We start from the raw sequence: 20,096 nt of genomic DNA, 5'->3' as shown, positions 1-20,096 counted from the left end.
GTGATTGTTAAGAGTGCTATTAGCACAGGTTCTTAGAAAGTTCTAGGAAGCAATAAGTCAGTGATCCTTCATTTCTCTGGGGTCATTAACTTTTGAGCACCCTCTTCCTACAAAAGATTACACCAGCAGGGTGGTGGCACATGCCTATAATCCCAGCAGTTTGGGAGGCTGAGACAGATCAAGAGTTCAAAGCCAGCCTCAGCAAAAGTAAGGCACTAAGCAACTCAGTGAGTTGCTTAGTGAAAATGTTTCATAAAATCTAAAATAAAAATACAAAATAAGGCTGGGGATGTGGCTCAGTGTTCGAGTGCCCCTGAGTTCAATCCCTGGTACTAAAAAATACAAAAGAATACACCAGCACCTCCCATGACCTCTCTCCACACATTTTTGCAAAAAGTTTCAGGGAATTTACTGAACCCTGAAGCATGTTCATAACCCTGCTGGAGCCCCTGGATCCCAAGTTCAGAATTACCATGATGAAGTGTCCTTTCTCTAGGTTGTTTCTAGATAGGGACGTGTTAAAGGACTCTTGGGAGCCCTAGGTCTGCAATGACTGTGTGCTGATGCTTGGCTTTGCCACACCAAAGAGTATAAAGGAAAAACTGGTCTGTGTCCTCAGCTTCCAGAGGGTAAATGCTGCCTTCTGCAATTTTAAACAGACTTCCTGCCTCTATGGGACAGGACAACGGATGACCTCTCACATGTTTGCCTCTTTGCTAGGTCCCTGCTTTGATTTCCAAATGTGTGCATTTGGTGTGCATTGCTAAAGCAAAGCAGGAAGGAGAAGAGTCAGCCTACTTATCCCCCTGGGAGAAGCTTTCCAGCCCAGATCTCTAGTCATTCTCTCTAGGAAGGAAACTCACCAATTGCTGTTTCTTCTTGCAGTATTTTAACCAATATTTCTGAAGTCCATCAAAATATGGGCTACTGTCCTCAGTTTGATGCAGTCGATGACCTGCTCACGGGCCGAGAACACCTCTACCTTTATGCCCGGCTTCGGGGTGTACCAGCAGAAGAAATTGAGAAGGTAATAATGGTTTGTTGTGGCCATATAAGAGTTTGGCAAACCATAAGCCTGTTTCATGGAGTATGTTAATTTAGAGATGGGAAACTAAAGCATACTATCCATTCATTTATTCATTCCAACAAATGCTCTATAGTGTCTATTGGATGCCAAGTAATGATCTAGAAGCCAGGGATAGAGCACTGAACAAAGTAGGAAAAAAAAAATTCCTACATTCATATCAAAAAAGATGTGTATACTTACCTATCAACCCAGCAGTTATACTTCTGAAAATTCACCCTGAAAATACACATCCCACAGTAAAAAAAAAATGCATATGTACAGGTTATTCATTGCATTTATAATGCAAAATACTGGATATTACCTAAATGTTTAGGCAAAGTAGACTGGTTGATGAATTTATGGTATGCACACAACAAATCTTGTGCAGCTATTAAAAAAAAAGAATAAGGAAGATCTCTGTGAATGATGGGAGTTATTTCTAATATTGTTAAATGGAAAAAATCAAAATGCAAAAGAGAACTAATAGAATGCTACTTTTATGTAAAAAAATAAATAAAAGATCATTTAAATGTCTGTTTACCTTCACAAATAGAACACAAAATGGGAATGGATTTGGTGATGAACAAGAGGGAGTTAAGATGGAAGAAGGGAAGGGATAATAATTATCTGGGGGTATCTCTTTCTATAGTTTTAGCTTCTGGCAGATGTTAATATTCTACATATTCACATATAAAACTAAATCAAAAGAATGAGAAGAAGGTATAAATGGAAGGGAAAAGCACTGCATAAACTGAAGCTAATTAAACCCAATTTTATTTCAAATAAATATCATAAGCATACAGATGTGGGAGAAGAACTAATACAACTGACGAACATAGTATTCGGCTATTCTCAGTCTTGGGCAGGGTGCAGTGAGGACAAAGAACTTCAAGTTCTGAGTTCTTTTTAGATTTTTACAGTGGCATAGAAAAAGCAATTCTGAAACCATTTTAGATGTGTTATATAGGACTAAGTAAATGGATAAATGTGTTGATGTTTTTGGAGCCAACATTCTCACCATGGAAGAAGTAACAATACAAACACAGAAAGGGGAAAAGCAAGAAGGAGCTCTATGGGGGTGGATTGGAGTTAGAGTTAACACTGTGAATTCATGAAATACTTACATGCTTTTATGTAAGTATATAGGTAGGCTCATGTATAGTGCACATTTACACACATATATGCATGTGCATATTGGTGTGTTATGTGTTTATTGTCCTCTGAAAGAGCCAAGAAGGAAGAATACCCTAATAGCTGTGAGTGTACTCTGCCAAGATTTTGATCTTTATAATATTCCCTTCTAAAGGGAACCACGACTCTTCAAATAAGTAACTGATGCCAAAGCTGGAACATCTTATTGTGCTAAAAGTAGGAAGCAAAATGAAGAGACATGTCACAAGAACATAGGAGCCATCCTGAAGGGACCACCACAGACAAATATGGAACAATCTGAAAATCAAAATAATGAAATATCATGATAGGTTGTAAAACACTGGGGGCAAAGTAGGAATTTGTGTCTGATACTGTTAGATAAATAGAAGAGAAGGGAAGGATCTTGCTTACAGTCAAGTGCTGAGCACCAACTGATTAGTGTGAAGAAGTTCTGGAGTCAGAAAACGACTTTGCAATGACCATATTAAAGACCAGATTGCACAAAAATCACCAATGGATAATAAATCTAGGGGAATTTTTTATGAGAGAGGATATTTACATGTTTTAAAAGAACATCTGCACAGATAGCTTTTTGGTTGCAAGGGGTGGAGAGCAATTCATAATGGAAAAATTAGGCAACATATTAACTGAGTGATCAAAGTTAATGTTATCTACAAGAGACAGGTGGACATCTCATGCCCCAAACAGGATACCCAAGGGACACAACTTCACTCATATGGAATCCTTACTAGAAATGTGTAATCTGAATCTTATCATGAGGAAATATCAAACAAACTCCAAAGAAGGAACATTCCATTTTTAAAAAATATTCTTTTAAAATATCAAAGACATACAGACAAAGAAAGGCTGTGGAAATGTTCCTGTAACAGGAGGCTAAAGAGATATAAAGAGTGAATTACAGACAATAGACTGCATCATGTGCTGAAGCAAGGTGTGGGGGAGTGGGGTGACATGAAGAACATTATTGGGACAGTTGATAAAACTGAACTATGAACAAGTAGATTAGATAAATATCATGACAGTGTTAATTTACTGACCTTGATAACCAAACTACAATTGTGTAAGAGAATATCCCTACTCTTAGGAATTATGCATGGAAGTACTTAGAAATGAAGGTCCATGACTTATCCTCAAACAGGTCAGGAAAAATAAGTGTGTGTGTATGTGTGTGTGTGTGTGTGTGCATGCGTGCGTGCGTGCGTGCGTGTTTGTATGAGAAAGAGAGGGGGAGCTGATGAATGTTCTTTGTATTTCTTTTATTTTTACACATTTTTAAAAGTTTGAAACTATTTGCAAGTGAAAATTCAAAAATGGAGCTTATAGTCTAGCAGGAGGGACAATTGATAAATCAGTGAAGTATCCATACCAGGCAGAGTACAACAAATGCAGAAGGCAGAGCATGGTGCGATCATCTCCATCAACTTTCTTAGTTTTTTCCTCTGTGCAAATGTGCACGTGTATATACCTCTATCATGGTTCCCTGTAGAACTCCCTCAAAACACTGCTGTCATTCTGTTTAATTTCTATTGTCTGTCCTTGCTCCCCATCTGTGAGCACAGCATGATGGTTGTGTTTACCATTGTTCTCTAGTGCCTAGCACAGTGCCTGACATAGTGAGTGCTCTGTAAGTATGCATTAACTGCACAAAACTTTAGGTGTGACTCTGTTGAGGGGTGGAACCAGTGGGTCTTGGACCCACCATCTTCTCAAAGAGACCTTAGGATTCTTCCTTTTCCAATAGCCACAGTCTAGGACATGGTAAGAAATGGTCTCTCTATCTTTGTAAGGCCTAAGTTCATTTCCCTAAGTTCACTCCCTTGATGAGTGTTGAGCTGCCCAAGACACACTGGTATCAAAGGTACAGAGTGGAAAGGAGACTCTGTCTGCTCCTGAAGCATGTGCCAGAGGACAGGAGCCAGCAGGTAGCCCTAACTGGGTCTGTCATCCTGGACGGGTGGGATCTGCGAACGGGAAACTTTGAACTATGGAGGTCTGCCGTGTGCCCATGTTCCTCCTCTCCAGATGGGTTTTCATTCTCTTCTTTAGGTTGCAAACTGGAGCATCCAGAGCCTGGGCCTGTCTCTCTATGCTGATCGTTTGGTGGGCACATACAGTGGGGGCAATAAGCGGAAGCTCTCCACAGCCATGGCACTCATCGGCTGCCCACCACTGGTGTTGCTGGTGAGGGCATCGCAACCGGAAGTTGGGGGGCAACCCTAAGAGCCAAGCAAGTCAGCATCTCTCTGGTCGGGGAAATGTGTCCCAGGTCCTGTGGCAGTTTGTTTTCATCTGGATTGCACCCTGCACGGTTCTTTTTGAGCCATCAGCCCAGTGTTTGGTTTGCAGCTTTCAGGCATGGTCTGATTAGGAGTTGCTGGGAAGTCTCTCCAGGGCCACAGCTCACCATGGGGAAGTTCTGTCCCCTCTGGGGAATGTTGGTGTCTGGTTGGAAATTACTTCAGCATGAGGAGGTCTGTGTGGGATACCTGTGGACAGACATGTTGATCTGGATCCAAGGCTCCCATGACTCTCCCCAGAGCTGGAGCAGGTCCAGGGCCCCAGACCTTGCAGTCTGAGGTTCATGAGGGCATGGGTCACAGGACATGGAGGGAGCCAAAGAGTTACCTGGGTTATCTTTCTCTCCTTACACACTTGTAGTTTTGTGTTGTCCATTTTGGTGGGGTTTTTTGTTTGTTTGTTTTGTTTATTTTGGCCTTTTTAAAGGATAATGCCACAGTCTGGCTGGGCACAAATAACCGAGCCGCCACAAAGCCACAGCAACTACTTTATTCCCCAATTCTCACCGGCACTGCACACACACTACTCGGGAGCACACTCCTTCCACCGGGCAGATTTCCAAGGCAGATTCCCGGAGCCTCCCTACTCCCGGAGCAGGGTCCATATACAACTCAATCAATCCAGCATCACAGCAATTATATACAGCTTAACTCAAATCATCATCTCAATGGTTCGCTGGCATCACCTTTCAACCATTCCCTCTGGCAATATGCCAGGCGTCATTCTGACTCGGCTGTGGCTCTCAACAGATAATTCTACCATTGCCTATATCAACTGTAACCTACTCTCAGGTTGAAGGAATCTAGAGGTGTACATCATGTTTCTTTACTCTGATTCACCTCCAGCCTTCCAAGTGCTGCACCCAGGTGCCCTTCTCCCATCTTGCTGAGCTGGGAAACTGCTGAGAAAGTATCTGTCAGCTCATCCTTCTCAGCCAGGCTGCTCAAAGGGAGTCAGCTGGCAGAGGCTGCAGTGACCCAAAAAGGCCAACTCCAAGTCCACATGCCCCGCTCTCTCTCCCACCCCACAGGATGAGCCCACCACCGGAATGGATCCTCAGGCGCGACGCATGCTGTGGAACACCATCGTGAGCATCCTCAGAGAAGGGAGAGCCGTGGTCCTCACCTCTCACAGGCAAGAGATGCCCAGGGTAGGGAAGGTGGGTGGGAGTCCCTGCCTACTGCCTCACCTCCTCTCTCCTCTACTACAGCATGGAGGAGTGTGAGGCGCTGTGTACCCGGCTGGCCATCATGGTGAAGGGCACCTTTCAGTGTCTGGGCACCATTCAGCACCTCAAGTACAAGTAAGCAAGCTGGGGTGGGGGTGGGGTGGCTCCTTTTTGCTACCTTTTGTGGGGTTGAATCAGGCCCTGTGTTCTCTATGGATGCTTGGGAGAATCCTGCTGCCTCTCATTCCACCTGCTAGTGGTAGCTGGGCCTGGTGCCCCCGAGGCAAATGCAGAAAGAATTGTGCTGATAAGTTCCTCTGTATTGGGCTAATTGCTTGTGGTTAAAACACTGATTCAATGTCACCTCACTTATCCTAACAGGTCCACTCTGGTCTTTATCAGGAGAGGCCACAACCAATATAAGAATGATTAGGAGACCAAACAACTTGGAAACCAGATTTCTTCTCTAGACTATTATATGCTTTTAAGTTTGAAAAATGACCATAAGATACTAAGAATGCCAGTAGTCTTGATTAGAATTATCCTGTACCCATAAATTGTTGTAAATAATTCCTTATTTACAGTTTGTGTGCTGAAACTAACAACCAGTTAAAACAAGATTATCATTATATTGCCAGGTTCCCTTGCATTCTGACATGCCTTCTAACCTGGGAAAGAGTGGGTTTACAGTTGTGGATTTTATTTAACACACTTATCAAGAGCCCAGAATCTAAAATCATCAGCTAGTTGATAAAAGGGACATCACAGAATCTACCTTACCTATGCAGATGTGCTTAATCTTAAGGATCAGTGAAAGTGTATTTCAGTGAAAAGGTCTAGGGAGAAAGGTCTAGTAGATGAGCTACATTTGGCAAATGGATATTTGACCCTGATTTCTTGAGTAATTACAGTCTCCAAGCTGGATATTAGTGAGGACATCAGCATGTAAGGTCAGATCTGTGTCAGCAATTCCTTGTGCCCAACTGCTGAGAGATGACCCCGTACTCCTTTGCCTCTCATTCTCCATGACTGAGGAGATGATTGAGGAGATGAGAAAGCATTTTCCCATGTGGAGGGACATCAATTCTCTGGAGCTGAAAGATGGATAGAGAATGGCCCTAGGTCAAGGAGGGACCTTACAGTGATAGTGTACATCATACACCCTGACCTAGCCATATACAGATGCCAGAGGACCACCAGCACACTCTCTGGTAGACCATCCTTCATCCTCCCTGTGAAGATAACCAGCAACCTGGTGAAGGGAGGAAGGAAGCACCAATGGCCCTGTTTCTGGAAACTTCCTTAGAGAAAGCGTGCTATCTTCCCAGGCCTTTGCTTCCCCCTGGCTGGTGTCCTGAAGGCCAGTCAGCCCTTGCCACCCCATTCAGAATGCACTGGTCACTTGTCTTTATCAGCGGGCCTGGGATCTCCACAGGGCTACAACCACCTTTGACTTCAGAAAGTACAACTTTGCCACTTTACCACACACATTCAGACCTTTAAAAACTGGTACCAAAAGGTTTCCCCAAGGACTACTACATTTCTTTCTTCTAGTTTTAAACACACACAAATGGCCAATGGTATGGGGCTAACCCCAGTGTGCAGGATGAGTCTACTCCTTATTTTGTGATTGCCTTTGACCCCCACCCACTGACAGGCCTGTACTTCACTGTGCATCCCTTAGGTTTGGAGATGGCTACATTGTCACAATGAAAATCAAATCCCCAAAGGATGACTTGCTTCCTGACCTGAATCCCGTGGAACAGTTCTTCCAGGGGAACTTCCCTGGCAGTGTGCAGAGGGAGAGGCATTACAACATGCTCCAGTTCCAGGTCTCTTCCTCCTCCCTGGCCAGGATCTTCCAGCTGCTCCTCTCCCACAAGGACAGCCTGTTCATCGAGGAGTACTCAGTCACACAGACTACACTGGATCAGGCAAGTCCACCCCAGGGCACCAGGCACAGGAGAGAAGACTGTGCAAAGACTGGGCCAGAATGCCAACATGGGCTGCAGTTGACACAAGAGGCAGGCATGACATTCCCGATTTTTAACACACTTTTGTCTCTATTAAGGTAAATCTTGATAAATCAGAAATTGTTTTCTAATAATGTTACTCATCAGCAAACAATGTCATTGATTTTTTGTTTTAGATTGTTCTTCTTTTACATGTTATTTCTTTCTTGTTGTGTGTGGTGGTGGCTTTTTTTTTTCAAATCAACTTTAGTGATGTGTAATTTACATACAATAAAACACACCTATTTTAATTGTACATTTTTGTGATTTTTTTTAAAGTTTTTTTTTTTTTTTAGTTGTAGATGGACATAGTACCTTTATTGTATTTATTCATTTTTTAATATGGTGCTGAGGATGGAACCCAGTGCTTCACACATGCTAGGTGAGCACTCTACCACTGAGCCACAACCCCAGCCCCACTTTGGTGAGTTTTTATAAACATGTTCCATCTGTATTTTTATAATGTAATCACACTCTTTATTGTGGTAAAAATATATATGTGTTTGTGTAAAATATATATAATTTACCACTTAACCATTTCTAAGTGTAAAGTTCAGGAGTGTTAATTACCACCACCACCACCCATCTCCAAAACTCTTTTCAGCTTGCAAAACTGAAACTGTGTCCATTAAACTGTACTGTTCTTCCTCCTCCACTCTGCTGCTTCTCCTAGCAACTATCATTCTTCTTTCTGTCTCTAAGAAACTGGCTATTCTGTGTACTTCACACAAGTGGAATCATGCAAAATTTTTCCTTTTGGGACTGGCCTATTTCACTAAGCATAATATCCTCATGGCCCATCCATGTTGTAGCGTGTATCAGAATTTCCTTCCTTTTTAAGACTGAATAATATTCCATTGGGTTTAAATGCCACATTTTGCTTATCCTTCTATTCATTCATCAGTGGACATTTGGGTTCTTTCTGAGTGTTTTTTAAATGTCTTTTGTTCTTTACTAAACACCCTGAAAGACAGTTCAACAAAACAGTAGAAACAGGCAAGTCACCCTTTACTCCTTGAAGAGGAGCTGGCTCACCTGCTCACCTGCACCTTCTTATCAGCCTTGAGCAGGTGAAGGCCAAATTGGATTCCTTAGGCAGGAGTTGTGTACACTGAATGAAGATCAGAAAAAAAGTCAACTACCTTTTCTTAGTTCCTTCTTTAACAGATTAGGAAGGTGCTATCTGAGAAATTGCCTTGCCTTGGTTACTCCAACATCTGAACCCAAAGTCCTTTGAAACCTCTAACAGGAACTTCCTTGGCTTGGCTCAGATGCAAGCTCTGTCCAGGGCACCAGTGGCTGGGTTTGTGTGCATGTACCAGCCTCCCCTAGTTAGGACACCAGTCACCCCAGTAGGGCTGTATGATAATTGGAAAATACAGAGTTAACTGGGTGGGTCGTGTAGGGTGCTGTTTTTCTGGAGACATCTACTTACTCTTGCTCGTCTTTTGACTCCAGGTGTTTGTGAACTTTGCTAATAAACAGCAGACGGAACCTCATGACCTTCCTTTGCATCCTCGAGCTGCTGGAGCCCGCCAAAAAGCCAAGGTACTGCTTGAGGCAGATCCTGGGCTCCCAGGCCCAGTTGGCCCACTGAACCTGAGGTGACCCAAGGCTCACACATACCTCCTGCTAAGAGCTCCACTCATACCATGCCCCTACCATATCCTTGCTACATCCCCACCACTCTACGCTGAAGGTCTTGTTGTTCCTATTGTAATCTGGAAACCATTTGGATAGGGGAGCATATTATTGTTGTTGTTGTTATACCAGGGATTTAACCCAAGGGTGCTTAACCCCTGTACCACATCCCCAGCTCTTTTTATTCTTTGAGACAGGGTTTCACTAAGCTGCTTAAAGTATCACTATCACTAAGTTGCTGAGACTGGCTTTGAAAATCCTCCTACCTCAGCCTCCCCAGCTGCTGGAATTGCAGGCATGCACCACCATGCCCCAGTAGGAGAGCATTTTTTTAGAAGAACTTTCCCACATGTTTTTGTTTAGAAATAAGAAGCATGGAAGATAGGACAGAATATGAAAACATTTTGTCTATTAGGACACTTGATATCTATGTCTGGTCATGCATTAGAATTTCAAAGGAAGGGAGTGAACCAGCATCTGTTTCAATGGTGGGCACATTTAGTTAGATCAAGGGCCATGTCTGTTGTTGGAAGGGGGCTCTTTGTTCTTTATAAAAGTATCAAGATGAAAGAGGAAGAAGCAATAGAAGGTGTAGATCCTGGCCTGCAATAACTCTTGGGTATGTCCAGGTACCTGCCTTGGCAGAGTGCCCATGTGAGAAGCACACCCTGCCCTCCAAATTCCCCAGACGGAGAGATCGCTAGAGAAAGCATGGAAGTGCCAGTTCTCAGGTGACTTGACTTAAGCCTGGGGTTTTAAAGGGATGAGTTGACTCAGCCTTTCTCCCCTGACTTACCTGAAGAATAAACCAAATCAAATCAAAGCATTTTCCAAAAAGCAGAAGTATGCAAGATCTTATTTTCCATAGATTTCTCATTCCTCCCAACCAATTTCTTGATTGCAAGAAAAACCAAATCTAGTGAATGACTGAGATACTGCTTTCCAAAACAGGGCTTGTGATGAATGTTTCCCTTTCCTTTTTTTTTTAATATTTTTATTAGTTATTGATGGACCTTTATTTATTTATTTGTTTGTATGTGGTGCAGAGAATCGAACCCAGGGCCTCGCAAGTGTAAGGTGAGCCCTCTACCACTGAGCCACAACCCCAGTCCCTTTCCCTTTCCTTTTGACCAGTAGAGGTCTCACGGCCACTTAGCAAGGTGGAGTTGCCCCCGCACCGCCCCCCCCCCCCCCCCCCCCCCGCCCGCGCCAAAATGCCAGGCAAAGACACCTATTCAGGGAAGGTTAGTTTTGCTGATTTCTAGTCACCATTTCTCACTTATAAATCTTGCAGTGGCTATTGACACTAGTCAAAATGATTCTTTGAAATCAGCTTGCAATTATAAATCCTTTGGGGCTGGGGCTGGGACTCAGCGGTAGAGCGCTCATCTAGCATGTGCAAGGCGAGGCCCTGGGTTCGATCCTCAGCACCACATAAAAATCAATAAATAAAATAAAGGTACAAAAAAATTATGAATCCTTTTTATAACACAGATACATAATTGGGTAGCAAAATTGTTTCCTAGCACTTCCAGGGTCCACCCTGCTCCCCCCCCCCAGCCTCCATTGGCATACTCCATCTTAAAGGGCCAATACATCACCTCTGGGCCAGGCCAGGGGCACTGATAGTCTGTAACCTACAGCAATTAATTCCAAACTTTTCCCTTTATTAGACATAATTTTTAAATTATATTTTTTATATTTTGGCTCACAAATATCAGAAAATCTACTGTGACATATTTGTTAAATTATTTATTATTATTTTATAATAAATTTTTTAATTCAAACCGTATCTCTAATTTATGACATACTATCTTTACAAAGGTTAGCAATTCCTTTGTATGTAAACAAACCTGTCATGAAACAGAGTTAATTACATTCTTGTTCATATTACACCACTTTAAAATACTTTTTTTTTAAGTACTCTACAGAAAAGGGTAATTTATCTCAAGGCATTCTAGAAAAGCTTTGCAGCTTGCTTCTGAACAAATGGGAGAGGTGAGCTTCAGGAAGTTCAGCAGGCTGTTGGCCTCACAGTCCCCGGCTGTGAGCAAGGCCTACACAAGGTCTAGAGACCTACTTATCAAGACCATTTTAAAGTTTGTCAGAGGACTTAGTCTTGGAAAACATCTTTTGGAATTAGGTTTTGTGTTATCTTAACCATCTATTTTATAAAAATAGGTGAGGATTGTTTTGATAGATGAGTAGGCGACAGATGATCAGACAACTTAAAAACATCCTAAATGGGTTTTAAGTATGTGGTCATCTGTGCTTTTTAAAGTCAGGAACAACTCAGATCAATTTCTGATCCTTATTTTCACACACTGTTGCAATTTCCCTGCCTCACTTTCAATCTTATCCATTTGTTTCCTTATGAAACTAATTTCATTGTTTAGAAGTACCTGATGCCTCATTGCACCACCTCAAAGCATATGCTGAACCTTGAATACAATAACAGTAGCCATTGCCTTAAGAGAATGGGTGATTTTAATCCAGAAAACTGAATAAACCACATTTTGAATGGACTGGGAAGGCCTGCCTCTAGCCCCTCTTCCCACACTCTCCCACACCTGTAGCAGGGATTGGTTCAGGAATTCCACCTACAATTTATGAATAGAAACAGAATATCTCCAGTTAGAAAGGTCACTTTGTCTCCTCTTCCCCAGGGGCATGGACTTGGTTCCTGAGTTTGATCTGGAGCCTGATATCCTGAACCCCAACTCAAATCCCACTCTATGCTCCATCCCCCAAATTTAATGTTCATGTTTCCTAGGAGCCACCTCTGTAGGAAGTGGACAAAGGAATTCTGGACTTGAGCCTGACCTGCCTTATGATTTCTTGGCTTTTAAGACAGTAAGGGCATGGTTACTTCCTTGGGCTAAAAAGAAAATCAAAAGACACCATAGCATCCTTTGGAGGTAGCACGGAGGATGTGGCTTCCCTCTAAGATAGCAACCTGCATGCACTCCAGGGTGTGCGTGTGCATAAGGAACATGGACACCCTGACTCTTAAGAGCTGGGAACCCTGAACAATCACTTCACAGAAGAAGAAACAAACATGGCCCATAGCCTCAGTGATCTGACAGAACCACAGTTCCCTTAGCTGGGCTTCCTTCAAAGAACTTGTAATGTCTAAAAGCAGCTACTCCAGCTCTTCAGAAAACTTCGATGATAAGAGTCTATCTAACCTCCTTCCACAGGCCTGATATCCTTCAGCACTGCTCTTCCCTACGGCTGAAAGGAACGCGGGACTGCAGGAGCCTTTGCCCATGTGGTCATCCAAAAGAAACTGATCCACTACAGCAGCAAACAAACATACAAGGAGCACAGTGAACTCAGGAGGAGGCTCTTTCAGAAGGAAACCAGAGGGATAGCTCACCTGCAACACCTGAGGGTGAAACTGACCCCACCAAACAATAGAATAACCTTTCCATCCAGACCATGGGAGTAGAATCCCAGTCCAGCCTGCCATACCTTTAGCTTCAATATCACTCTTATTTCAAGTGAATCTGCTTCTGTGTATGTGTGGTGTGTGGATGGTGAGTTAAGTTTAATTTTCAAGGAGAAATAAAATGCAGTCTAATCACAAATCATCCTATTCACTGACCTCCCTGGTGTGCACCATCTAGAATGGTTTCAGATATTTTCTGTGGGAGTGTGCAGCTCCATATAGTGCCATAAACCTCCATGAGAGTTATTGCCACAGGAGCACTTTCCGCAACATAGGTAGAAGTGAATGGACTAGTGTCCATGTTGCATGTCAAATCTTTATAGGGTTTGAAGAAGACATCCATCTGGTGATGCATGTAAACACTGTCCATTGTCAGTGGGTATTATCTGAACCCACATTTCACATCTGTTTGCCCGGCACATTTGAATGCCTACCTCACAGGTATAATTAGGACAGGAAACAAAAGAGCATGGATAGGTAGGAGTGGCTCAGTGGCTGGATGAAATCTGACATGTCTTTGTAAACTTAGAAGTCAAGGCCTCATACAACACCACGCCACACCCACCATGCAGACAAGTGTGTCCTATGCAGTGGTATCAGAGGGAATGGGTCATGGGGCACATAAAAGCTCACCAGGAGCTAGAAAATGATAGTTTTAAATCAAATCATTCAAAAGACTGTGGATGAGGAAAGCAAATTGACTTCTCTACCAAGACAATCTTCCCTCTAGGACCTGTGGCTGGGCTTCGTAGTGCTCATACCCAGTGTGCTTATTTTTGAGGAGTATTCAAGTTGGCAGGTTAGCCTAAATCTCCCTGAAAATGAGTTAACCTACTGAAAGATTCCCCCCATCTTGGTTCATTAAGATTTATAAAAAGGAGGGGAAGAAATAGAGAGAGTCAATTCAGAAAACAAGACCACATAAAAGATGTTTCAGGCATATGACTTGCTTTCAGATTTTTGAAGTTTCCAGTTCTTCTTTGGGGAGCTCAAGTTTTCCAATAGCTGTAATCAAAGGAGAAGCTTCTTTCAGTGTGAGTAAAGAGCTCACAGAGAGCTTCATGTGTGCCTGTCATTCCAGCTTTCCTAAGAGACAGGAAGAAAAAACAGGGGCAGCAAAGCTCGGGGCTTGGAGGAAAGAGTCTCTGTGAAAGCTTGGGGACTTGCAGTGCAGCCCCTATGAAGGAAGTTCTGCCCCAACAGGATTGTGAGATGGTGGAGAAAGGGAGAACATTTCCCCTGGTAACAGAGAGTGTTAGCCTTAAAGGACGGCTGTTTCAGGAACCCAGACAATTGAGGCTCAAGTTTCCTCAGTATGGTGGTTTAGGGCCTCAACAGTTGTCCTGAGAATAACAGTTCATTAATCCTAATATTTATAAGTAAAAAGATAATTATCATATTTTGTCCAAAATGATCATCAGATTTGGGAAAGTATGGGTAGGAGAAGATTCAGATTCACAAAAGCAGGCTTACGGAGCTAAAAAATACCTCAGCATTCAAAATCTAAGATCCATATAATTGTTTTGTTTCCATTGTTTTACTTGATAATGAAACAAAGTCCTAGAAAAATTAGATTCCTTGACTGGTCATTCAGCCTTCCCTGCGGGACCCAATCTGGTCCTCTTCCAGCTGCTTCTCTCACAGGCAGAGTTCACAGGTACCAGGAGACATGACCTCTGACCCCAGAACTTTGAAATTCTCTGTCCAAATGGTGTAAAGCCTGCTTCCAAGCCCTTTCTGAAGCAAGGCTGAGCTCAATCATGCAGACTGGTGTCTGCACATGCCACATGAAACCCATGTGAAAACTGGAGAGGGAAGGAAAGGAGAGAGAGCCATGGGGCAGCCCACTCTGCACCACCATCGTCCAGTGTGGAACTCCAAGGAAACCAAGAAGTTGACATTTGATCCCAGGTCATTAAGAAGTTCATTATTTAGTAGTTGGTTCACTTGGTTTATAAGTTACTGAGATGGTATAGTATGAGGATCCCCAAAATATGTGTTCTCCTTGGGGTCTTCCCCATAGCTCACCATGCCACATGCTCAGCTTTCTGAACAGGTGTCCATATTTATCAAGGCTTGAATGTGGGTCTTCCATGAGGCAAGCTTTGCCCAGACTAGAGTATTCCTATTGATTTTGTATACTGTTAGCTTTCACAAGGGAGCACAGCCTATTGTAATCAAACCCCATGATCTTGTGTCGTGGTGAGTTTCAGGGGACACTCCGTTCACAGAGTTCTGCAGAGACAGCACCTGGCCAGAGAACATTTCAGGCATGCTGTTCAGTCGCAGAGTTGTTCTTGGTTTCCAGCACAGCTTGGTAGTCTCTTTGGTCTTGAATGATACTGACCACTGAGCTGATCCTCCTATAGCTACCAGAGAAGCAAAGGAGTAAGAGAGAAGGGATAGGGGAGAGGAAACAGCAGAAGAGGAGCAAAGAGCGCCCAGAAACTCCATATACTGGTAATGAAGCAGTGAACAAGACCAGACTTTGTCTTCATGATTTGACTATCTTTTTTTTTTCTTTTTTTTCCCCCATACTGAATCCAGAGGCATTCTACCTCTTAGTTACATTCCTAGCCCCTTTTTACATTTTATTTTGAGAGAAGGTCTCGCTAAATTACCCAGGCTGATCTCAAAACTTGTGATCTTCCTGCCTCCTACTTGAGTAGCTGGGATTACAGGCATGTGCCACCAACCCTGGCCATGGAGTTAACATGCTAGTGAATGGGTCAGCAGGCTTTTCATAAGAGAATGTATGTAATGAAAATTTTCAACTTTTTAGGTTATATGGTATCTACTTAAAACTACTCAACTTGGGTCCTGTGGCCCAGAAGCAGTCACAGACAGTACATAAAGGAACAGGGGAGGCTGGATATGGCCTGAAGATCATTGGGTGTCAACCCTTCCAGGGAGTAAACAGAGGGATGTATTAGAAGGACCTAAAAACAGCTTCAGGTGCCTTTTAGGAAATCACAATACCACTTGTTCCCTTTATTCTGTTTTATAGTTGGGACTTGAAATAACTCTAGCTGGGACCGTAGATGTAAGTCTAAGGTCAGAGAATGGGAACCATTTTCAAGTTAGAATCTTTAATTTTTTATCTCCAATCTTGACTGACACCCCAGTGTACAAGATAATCCCTACCAATAACAATTGGCGGCAGCCAACCTGCAGGAAGGTATGACAGCCTAGGATTTTACCTGCCTCTCCCAACCACCTTGCTTCATGCAAGATAATTTATAGGCACAGCACCAGTTCCTCCCTAAACCAGCAGGTGTCAGGGACCTGGCTCTGAATATCCATGCTGGTTCCCTCAGCTAGGGAGCTCTATAGAAACAAAATAGCAAGATCTGAAGGTTGGTTCATTTTTTAGTTTGGGTTCTTGGGTGAAAACCAGGGCAGAATCAGGAAAGCCCATTTATTTGTAGTCTCCATGTTGAAGAGGAGTACCCTTTTTTTGAGTATCCAGTGATGTTTACCACCAGAGAGATGATGAGCTTTGAGAACTACAGAATGCTAAAGTAACTTTACACTTCATTATTTCAATTGTCCTCAGTCTCTGAAATTCTAAACCAATTATTTTCCTGTTCAGTTATAGGCATAGCTCTTCTCCCCGTCCTAGAGGCTCAAGACCTCAGAATCCTCTTCCTCCTCCTTCACATCCTGCATTCTGCCATTTGCTGAGACACAGCTTCCCACACTACAAGGTCATTCCCAATTCTCCCTCTCTCCTTGCTTTTTATCACTGCCCTTTATCATTTCTGCGTGGGTGATGTTCCAGCTCCTAAGTGGGCTGGCCTGTCCTCTCCCATGTCCATTGACACTCCATTCTGTTTCCTCTCCTGCTTGGGCTGCCTCCCCACTCCAGGCCATACCACCATACTCCTCACCCTGACTGGGGTGGGACTTTTCACCTCAGGCCACCTTCCTACATGGACCTTCTACTCACCTCACCTGGGCTCCTACAGACTGCTCAAGACCACAGAGGCTCTCCTTAGCCCCACCCTGTCTACCCCACCTAACAGCCTTAGGAATGGATTTGTTCAGGAAAGAAAGGGGACAGAAGAGGAAAGGGAAGAGTAAATGCCACTTCCGTGAAGCCAAACTTAAAAAGTTTGGGAAGAAAACAGTAGATATTGTTTTCATTATGTTGTAATGAGAAGGTTTTCTTAATCGGTATATTGGTTGCTAATACACTAACTATATGAACAGGGACTATTTAAGTACTTTACATATTTAAAATGTGTAATAATCCTTATACTGGGACTTCATCCTGAATTTAGTAGCCTAGTTAAAAACCAAACTGACCTAGAATGTGTGAAGATCCTGGGTCAGAAATCACATATGTGGTTGATTTGCGACCTTAGCTGAGCATTCTGAGAAGACTCTAGAACAGGGGGAAAAATAAAAGAATAACAAGCCTCCATCTCTACTATTGTAACAGATATAGGGGCCAAGACTAAAGGGAGGTTCTTGTCTTTAAACCACAACCAAGAGATCCTAGAACAAGAAACTCTTTATCTTAAAGTTTTCATCCTCCTCGCAAACAACCAGGATGATGGAAGAAATATGGTCCACTTTAACGTCAGTGCACCAATGGGCCGCCTCCTTTTGGACTAGACTATTTCTCCACGAGAGGGAGCCCATGAGATGATCAGCAGCATTAACAGAGCTCTGAGTGTTTCTCCAGGAAAAATTTCACCATAATACCTTTAAATAAACATGGAAAAACTAAAATTAAAGTAAATGGGAAATTCTGCACAACTCTGATGGGTACTGTGCCACCCTATCTACCATGAGCCCCATTTTAAAAAGCCAACAAATTTCTTAGAGCTAAAAGGTCATTTCTATGGTGGGGGGGTTTCAAGTCAAGTTCAAGAGTTTTCTATATCTTAACCTCTTCAATGGAATGGAGATCATTTTCAGAAAAACACACCTTTTACCTTGTGATACTGCTCCAGTAAACTTGCTAGGGCAAGACTTACAAACTAAAAGGCACATAAAATTCTCTTCAGAGAAATAATCACAGTGTTTTCATTCCCCTGAACCAGAAATGTTATACTCTCTACTGGCAGAAATTAATTATATGGAAATTCAAGCCCACAATATCCCTGACCTTTCAAAAATACCTGAATGTTTATGGACCTCTTCTTTGACTGATATAGGAAAGGTTAAAGAAGGAACCTCCATCTATTTAGAGTTCAAATTGATTATTCAAAAACTTTGCCTAAATTGCCCTGATATCCACTAACCCCTAATGCAATCCAAGGACTCTCACTGATTGTAAAGGACTTAACTAAACAAGGACTTACAAATCTGTGTACCCATCCCGATAGAACTCCAGTCCTACAAGTTGAAAAACCAAAAGGGTGAAGTTGAAATTCTGATAATTAATAAAATTATGATACTGAGGTTTCCTATGGGTCTAAACCCAAATACTTTATTGTCCAATGTGCCTGTTGATTCAAAATGGTTCATAGTTCATAGACCTTTATTTAGCTTTCTTTAGTATTCTAGTTGAAAAGACAGTCAGTTTTTGTCTGCCTGTCCTGAAATGTCAACAGTGAACCTGGACTGTAATGCTACAGGGTTTGCTGAAGCCCTTTCTTATTTGTCTCAGGCATTGCATAAGGACTAGCAGCCCTGCAGCCCTTCTGAATCCTCCCCAAATTCAGTAGGCAGATGATCGGTTGCTATGTTCTCCCATAAGGAGTGGTCCCAAACAAATTCCATTCCATTTACCTCTTACAACTGGCACATAAAAGTAACATGGTTTCAGTGGAAAACTACAATTTTCAAGGGAAAAAAAATCTGCTCTTTAGGACATGATCTGACTGTTGAAAAGATTTCCTTTCACCAGAGAGAATAAAACTATTAGAAGTTTTCCCTGGCCTACAACCAAAAGGCAATTAAGAAGACTTTTTGGACTTGCAAGATACTACAGATCCTGGGTCCTAAATTTTTTCTCAATGTCCTCACTAGTGTATGAGGTCACTAGAATTACAATACCAGAGGCTTCACTTTGGGAAAACAGTCGTGGCATGCTTTTAACCAAGTAAAACTGGCCTTACAATAGAGCCTAGCTTTAGAACTTCCAAATTATGCTAAACCTTTTACTCATTTGTTCATGAACATGCAGTCAGGCAGTAGGAGTTCTTACCCAAGAGTATGGGGAAAGCATAGGTCCATCACATATTATAACTTACTGTTAGATCCAGTAGCTAAAGAATGTCCTAATTATTTAAAAGCAGCAGCAGCAGCAGCAGCAAATAGAGGTTCCATCTGAGCTAGTCTTAGGAAACTAAGTTTATTTACAAGTCCTTGCATTCTGTAGAAAGTCTATTAAATCAAAACTGAGCATTTTTTAGCAATTGGCAATTCATGGAACTCTCCTCCTGTCCCCCTCTAATCTCCATGCACATTGCAGCTCAACTCCACCTTTGTACTACCTCTGCCTCATGATGATGAAGGCTATTATTGTGTGAGTGTAGTTTCAGGAACAGTTGCCCCTTGTGTTAATTTATAAGAGATTCCATTGAATAGTCCTGGGTTTATACTATTTGCTGACAGGTCTTATTCCAAAATACCAGACAGGGCAGTGTTATAACCCAAAATGAGTTACTAGAAAAGGAAACTTCCCCAATTGAAGTCAGCTCAAACTGCCATGCTTTTGCTTTCACTCGAGCTCTATACTATACAGAAGGTAGCTATACTTTTTCCACGATTTTTTGCATATTATAAATATAAGGGGTTTCTTCTAGCAGTAACTCTATCAACAACAGACTCCAAGTAGATGCTGCCTTCTGCTATCCTATTACCATTGCAAATCACCATTAGTGAGAATAGTGATACAACATACCAGCACCTCTAGGATATATTAATTGGCATATTAATCGGAAGCTCATGCCTATAAATCTGAACCTGAATATCATGGATAGCTCTGGTACATTTTTATGCAGAATCTTAGTGTGGAAACTAGTAGGATATGCAATTTAAATTAACTCCCTAGGACTGATCCAAGTCAACTTCCCTATGATTATCTATTTAACCTCCTCCTCCTCCTTCACCTCCTTCTCTTCTCACTTCTTCTCCTCTTCTTTCTTGTTTCTTTCTGTCCTAACCCTTTCCCTCTCCTTACTAGAGAATCCATGGGACCATCATCTGTGGTTGGCTTTAGCAAAGGTTATGTTTTAGCAAGACACTAGAGTAGTTGTTGTTTTGGGGACTAATGCCTCTGAATCAGGAAACAATTCCAGTAATGTTGATTTGGGATCTTTCTGATTTCCT

The 20,096-nt window shown here is 42.4% G+C and overlaps 1 protein-coding gene across 1 annotated transcript in view; it reads left to right on the top strand.

Annotated features, from left to right (window-relative positions):
* Window positions 1–20,096, top strand: part of Abca4 (ATP binding cassette subfamily A member 4) — a 152,568-nt gene that overhangs the window by 109,094 nt on the left and 23,378 nt on the right. The window contains exons 46-52 of the mRNA XM_058585471.1: window positions 886–1,027; window positions 4,286–4,420; window positions 5,568–5,671; window positions 5,748–5,840; window positions 7,390–7,639; window positions 9,176–9,265; window positions 12,600–12,687. Of these exons, the coding sequence (XP_058441454.1) occupies window positions 886–1,027; window positions 4,286–4,420; window positions 5,568–5,671; window positions 5,748–5,840; window positions 7,390–7,639; window positions 9,176–9,265; window positions 12,600–12,687 (902 nt within the window). The remainder of the gene's footprint in view (window positions 1–885; window positions 1,028–4,285; window positions 4,421–5,567; window positions 5,672–5,747; window positions 5,841–7,389; window positions 7,640–9,175; window positions 9,266–12,599; window positions 12,688–20,096) is intronic.

Source organism: Marmota monax, unplaced genomic scaffold (genome assembly GCF_021218885.2).
Source record: "Marmota monax isolate L192 unplaced genomic scaffold, Marmota_monax_Labrador192_F-V1.1 WCK01_AAM20220418_F8-fsc00070, whole genome shotgun sequence".
NCBI lineage: Eukaryota > Metazoa > Chordata > Mammalia > Rodentia > Sciuridae > Marmota > Marmota monax.
Note: the sequence above shows the minus strand (reverse complement) of the source record. Positions and strands in the feature narration are given on the sequence as shown.